The 6,675-nt window shown below is 45.3% G+C and overlaps 1 protein-coding gene across 3 annotated transcripts in view; it reads right to left on the reverse strand.

The window, feature by feature from the left end:
- Nucleotides 1–107: 107 nt before the first annotated feature.
- LOC102674489 overlaps nt 108–6,675 on the reverse strand; it is a 91,948-nt gene continuing 85,380 nt past the window's right edge. Inside the window, exon 4 of one of the 3 annotated variants that reach the window (XM_031511109.1) lies at nt 108–461. In XM_031511109.1, the coding sequence (XP_031366969.1) occupies nt 406–461 (56 nt within the window). In that variant the 3' untranslated portion in view covers nt 108–405. The remainder of the gene's footprint in view (nt 462–6,675) is intronic. The other 2 variants (XM_031511112.1, XM_031511111.1) reach the window with 2 other exon arrangements.

The following is a 6,675-nucleotide window of genomic DNA, read 5'->3' on the forward strand; positions in this document are numbered from 1 at the left end:
TACTACGTTTATCTTATCATCGACTTAATTTTTTCAGAATCGAAGAATACACGTGTGCTCTTAGCTTGTAGCAAGTCTTATCGTATCTAACTTTTACTTACTGGATGTATATATGTATATATCATTCGTGTCGATAGAAATTTAGACGGACCTCCGGGCGAGGCTGTTGCGTATCCCGCAATCAGCTTGATGCGCGATTGTCCCGGAACGATCTCATTTATCTTCTAGTATTCCAACGGAGTCGGCCTCTCCGCGTTGCGAAATTAATCAGACGGCTCCAGACGCGCCTTTGTTGCCTGCCTCTCGTCAAGACTCTCCTCTTCCGCGATAGATTAACAAATATGGATCGCGTCTGGGTACTATATACCCTCGACGTGTGCCACTCGATCCTGACACTCGCTCCGTTTAATGAAACGCCCGCCTGTCGACCCTCTCTACTATCTCTGAAATTGAGAAGCTCCCTGTAAGAAAAGGGAATTTCCGCAATTATTAATAATAATAATAATAATAATAATTTATCCTAGATTGTCCACTGTCTCGCGTAGAATCTTTTTCATTCCACTTTCCTATTCCTTACATCTTTATTCTTTATTTAATCGTCAAATTGCGAAGCGATTTATTCGAAGAGGAGAGAGAGAGAGAGAGAGAGAGAGAATGTCCAATGCCTTTTCCAACGAACCATCTCGCCCCGATTTCGCTCCACCCACCCATCGATTAACCATCGATACAACTTCTGACGAAGTAACTACTCGGCCTCAGTAAGTAAGTAACGAGGCAGGTTGGCTGGTAATATTCCCACGAACGAGTCGAGGGGATGGGAAGGGAGATTTTCTTTCGAGCTACTTTGCGCGGCAAGTTTGAATCGAGCGCGCAACCTTTTTCCCTCCTCCCTCCCCCAACTTTCCTCGGGGAGGGAAAGCGGACTGTTCCCGGAGGAAGGTGAGCCATCGATGCGATGCTCGCCGCCCCATCCATCGATATCGATCGCGCGTCACGTTTGCGGTGGAGCGGAGCGCGTTCGATAGGCCTTCGGTTGCCTTTTGTGCGCCGCACGGCATAATAACGCGGATTCGAGGCGGAATCGGAAACGGACGTTTAACGTGTGCACGTCCGTGTACACCCTCGAATTTATTTGCAGATTCGCCGTATGACCGGCTACGTCGCGATCAATACGTCGCCTTGACCACCACGTTCGATCCCTCCGTTTGACTCGGACGTCGCCTCTCTCGTTCGCCTCTCGTTCGCCGGGGGTCGAGCTCGATCGTGCGTCTTTGAGCATCGTCTGTTGTACCATAAGATAATTGGGAACAGAGGGGATTAAACGAGGGAATGGAGGGTTCGATCGGAAAGGAAACAAATCAATTGAATGAATAAATTTCCTCTTGTCCTTCGTAAAAGAAATTTGGTTCTTCTTCCAAGGACGAAGGATTTTTCTTTCTACCGTTAATTTTACTATATGCGAAATGTACTTTGGTAGGGAACGCACGTTGTTCGAACAACGTGGTGTTTCGATGAAGGTAATACGTTCTTTGAAAACGAAACTTTAGTCTAGAAAGTTGCTTGAAAATTTCGAGCGGAACGAATATTTTAATCACGAGATATATTATATATACACTGGACCAAAAAGTGTTTTCCATCGCGTTTCGCTTTCGACGACCGCTTTCGTGCCAGTGGCGGCGTGAAATCGGGAAAAACTCGAAACCGTAAAGGCAGCCGAGATTTCGCAAATCGGAGTGGCTCGGAGTGAAAATTGCAGTGGTAGAAAATGAAAATTTTTTTTTCCCACGGGGATGGCGTGGAATTTCCTGCTTTATTACTTCAACCACTCTGCGCGGCAGATCTGGAGCGACGGGATCCACAGGAAACGAGAGGGAGGGAAGGAAAAAAGAACGGAACGAAAGGATACATGCTCCTGTGGATCGTGGCAAGAGACCTATCTCTCTCTCTCTCTCTCTCTCTCTTCCCCCCCCCCCTCTCCTTTTTTCATTATTCCCGCAACGTACACTTATTCGCCGGTCTCGTGGACGTCGCGTTTTCGTTCCAACGATTGTACGCCCCGACAATGGCGGGCCGGAGGACTGAAGTTTCGATTCCGTCCCCGTCGTCGATTCCTTTTTTTCCTCTCTTTTCCACGACCGCCGTGCATCCCGCTCCACCATTGACAGGGAAAAGTTTCACTCGTCTCTCGTGAAACTTTCTCATTGTCCCGGCCTCTCCCTTGTTTCACGAGGCAGCTCGGCCACGGGCTGCCCGGTTATCGTTCGAATTACCTGAAACCGCGTCATCCAACGGGGCGAAACATATTTTTCCCCCCTCCCTCCTCCCCGCGTAACCGTCCCGGCCCATTGTCCGCCCCCGCCTCCGACGTGTTTCCTGGTCGACGTCGCGACGAGAGGGCTCTCTTCCTCCACGGAGTCAATTTACCGAGGAATTAATTCCGCTGCGGAGCGACGGAGAGGTTCGAAAGGAGGCGGCCGTGGCGGCTCGAGTAGCAGCGACGGAATAGCCCCCCTCTTCCCCCCCGTCAAAGGGGGAAACGGGGACGCTTTAATTGCGTCTTCCGGCTTGTTTCCGCGTTGTTTTCGGCCTCGATAATCGGCCGCGTTGTCTCTCGTTGCCCTCGTCGAGCGGATCTGGAGCGGAATTTTAATTCAAAAGCCACTGATCAAATACCACTCTCTTAGCTCGACAAACTTTTCCACGTAGGAGAGCTCGTTAAACGATGCATGCGATCGTCCATTGAAATTTCAATTTCGAACACGAGGGAAATTAGAAAAAAATAATTTTTAACTTCTTCACTTTCACGTATACGCTTCTCTTCAACTTTTCACTCATGTTTCCAGGAATCATCCTGTATCTAAACACGCGTTGAAGGAGCACGCGAGGAAGGGACGAGCGTGGACGAAAATCGAATCACCTTTCCCGGAAGCTTTGGGATCAACGTCGAAAATAACGCATTCGTGTGCCTCTCGGGAGCCGGGCGTCGCAAACAATGACTTCGTAACTCGTCCAGGATGGCGACAGACGCGCGGCCCATCCTTTCAATACCTCCGGGGACCAAGTTAGCGATCCTCGCCTGCTCGGATGGACAATGGATCCCCCTCCTCCTCCCTGGTCATTATGAAGCGAACTCGACTCCCAACGAAGGCTGAATCTAATCCCTGCCTTCGTGCCAAAAGGGATCCACGAAGGGTTGGATAGGAGGAACGTGGAGGATTTTACAAGCCGGATCCCGATTTCGCGCGCGTCAAATTTCCGGACCATTGCCTCGTCGAATTGCCGGTGTCGTACTGTTTAGAATTGGATGATTCGCGCGTGGATATACGCAATACGTATATAAACACGCCGTATCAACACGAATCGACGTAAACACCGTTCCAACTCGGCAGGAACTCGGAGGAAAGTTTGTTTTGAAAATAAAATTGTTCCCTGAACAAGTGATATTATAATTAAAAGGACAAATTTCGACAAAAGATACGAAGATAATATTAAATAATTTTCGAGTCGAAGTTATTTTTATTCGAAGAAGAAATTATTCGTTTAATTTGTAAATTTTTGACTTACCTTCGGAAGGTAACGTGATCCGCCATGATGGTTTGATAATGATTGTACGGTCCGTGAATTCTCATCGATTTTGCAAACTTTATCGAGGAGGTGATGAAGGTTGATGGAAATGGAGCACGTAACGGGAAACGAAATTAGTTAGCGCAAATAGTGTGAGCTTGATATATATAAAGCAATAAACTCGTGTAACGTAATCCTGATTGGCGGAGTGCTTGTAATACGAAGTAACATTAGACGTGGAAATTATCCGTCTACCAGACCTGTCTCTTTCGAATGTGTTTTTTCCTCCCACGAGTGGGAATATACATTGATCCCCAACGTGTCTTGACTGTTTTTCATGTCTCTATGGTATCGAGTTCACGGGGACGACGATGGTGAGAAGACAATTAGGATGACTCGTTGATCTTATAGTTGATATCATATCTATAAATTGTAATATTTTTAGAAATTAAAATTCCATTTATTTTGTAAATTAAACAAGAATCACTGAATCCCAGAATTCATCAAATTCCACTCCTTCAATTTTCTGTAAATTAAAAAATTTCCCAATTACTTCTAATTCCATGCTGCTCCAGTTTCGAATAACAGGTTCAAAGAAAAAGGATTCGCTGGAGGAATAGACTTCGATATCATCATTGGCATAAATTGAAAAATTTCAAAGTTCGAATTTCGAATTGGAAGAATTCAAAGAAGAATCGTCCTGAGGGATAAAACGAATCATCGTAACGTATCAAAACATTCTTAATTCTAGGTTGGAAAAAGAGGAAGAGAGGGAGATTTCATCCATCGTGGGATCGGATAGCGCGATCGCGGGCTTCTTTTTGCGGAGGAGGAGAGAACGGTTGTTCGATCTCCGTTCCCGATCCTGGTTAACCGAATGGCCTCGCGGAGCATCGCTTCTCCCCAGATCGTCTGTACCAATTAACACGGACCGCGCTCACGAGCACACCTAACGGGCAGCTCGCGCTACCAATAAACCCATCCTCGCATAAAATACGAACCGATGTCATTAATCTCAATAGCGAGGCTGAGCCCGGTAATTAACGCGGCCACCAAGGCCGAGGGCGGTACAGCCTCCGCCAAAAGTCTCGTCCAAGGATAAACCCTTCCTTGTCTCACGCGACTGCACTGTAATTTCTATTTCACCCGAGTCAATCATTTTATCTCAACGAATCTTATTAATGTTGTATCGTTCAGTTGTCCAATGTGTTTTCTTATATTTAAAATACATGGATATATGTATCATGAAAAATTGTAAAAGTTAGTAGGAACAATGCTCCTGTGTGAGAAAAATGATGACGAATCGACGAATTGTGTTCAATCTGTAATAATATTTTTAGGGTAGTTTTTAGTGAAGGGTTAATCGTTGGGGAATCGTTTCTCGATTAAGGATTATCGAAGAAGTTATATATAGCCAGAATGGATAGGAAAGATAGGAGTAGTTTGAAAAGAGGAATGTCATAAAAACGGGCGTAATTCGCAGAACATAAGCACCATCGAGAAGAAATAAAGCTGGTAAATCGGAAAACTTTCGTACGGGAGGGAATAGTCTGAGCGAAATTATATTTACCCCTCTGGTTCTTGAGGGATATATATTATTATTTTGGGGGAGACACTTGCTAGGATTCCGCGGATATGGAATCCGTACTTATACCATGGAAATTCCACGGGGGTAATTCGATACAAATTTTTCCCGACTTCTCGTGTTTCGTTCAATCGTTCGATCATCGCTTTTCCCTCGTTTTTTTCTTTTCTTTTCTTTCTTTCGAATATAACCAAGGATGTATAAACCAATTGAAACAACAATGTGTCCGATCTAAAGATAGATATCGATAGGATCAAGTTAGAAATAAAAAAAATTTTTGGAATACGATGTACGATTCTAATTGAGTCGCGTATTAAATGAAGAATATTTGATTTGTATAATCACCTTATAACAAACCTTATTGGAATAATTCAATTCCTTCATCAGGAAAATTGGGCAACAAAATAATATCGTATTAAATCGATGAAAGTTTCTCGTGGCCTACAATAATTTCCCACGAAGACGCAATTCGATACAATTACCGCTCGATACATAACTAAGACACCGGTTGATAACGGTCCACGGAGTAGCAGAATTGATTTAGAGCCGGTGGTATCCAAGTTGGGTCCTATAAATCAGCGAGAAAAGCAATTTAAACCGGTACAGAGAGAGAGAGAGAAAAAGAGAGTCCGATCATCGTAACCCCGCCAATATCCCCAACGTTCGCATAAGTTTTCATTTGCAGCCGCTCGCTAACGAAGTCTTGGGGCGATAAATTCGTCTAAGCTTTTCCACGCGGGGTAATCCCATCGGCGGGAGGATAAAGGCAGGAGCGGTGAACAGTTGAACGAGGATCGGCCGCTTCTCCGTCGCGAATTAAGACGAATCCTCCGATATGCTCTCGCCGATTTTCTCTCGATAAATTTTCTGAAAATGGGACGATCGTGTCGAGTCCCGGAATTGGCGGAGATTTGTTCACGAGATTCGATCGCCTAAGCGGATTGAAACGAATGAACGCGGTTGAAACTAGCGAGTCTCGTGCTCTCTCCTTCGTTCCCTCACTTTTATTCCAACATTTGTTCGAACGATTTCAACGAGGATATCTCTTCGTTCCCAATTTATCTTGTATGTATTTGTGAAAACGTAGCCTGATCAATACGAGCTTTATATACTTTCTTGCAAATTGTACAGCAATAGAATAATATTATCAAAGTCAGAAACAGAAGCGAAGCATTGTCTTTTTTGAAACACTCGCGACCGATCTTTGCAAATCCACTCGCGGCGGGGATGCATCCTTCGAACACGTTGCATATCGAAGATGCGTAATTTCTCGTTAAAAGAATCATGGTCGTAATTTCATAATCCAGGTCGATTACGTAAGCCGCAGTGCTCCGTCCTCCCTAATAAACGGTCCTCGTGGCGCTGGTGCATTATACAAGGCGGTCGTGAACGTCCGGTATTTCGCGATATTGCAACAGGGGCTGGGCTGCATTGTTGTCGGCCGAAAAGGGGGAAAGGGATCAGCATGGATGCGGTCTGGACGTTAATGGCATGTGCTACGGGCCGCGTGTAAACGCGGCCAGGCT

Source organism: Apis dorsata, unplaced genomic scaffold (genome assembly GCF_000469605.1).
Source record: "Apis dorsata unplaced genomic scaffold, Apis dorsata 1.3 scaffold_292, whole genome shotgun sequence".
Lineage (NCBI taxonomy): Eukaryota > Metazoa > Arthropoda > Insecta > Hymenoptera > Apidae > Apis > Apis dorsata.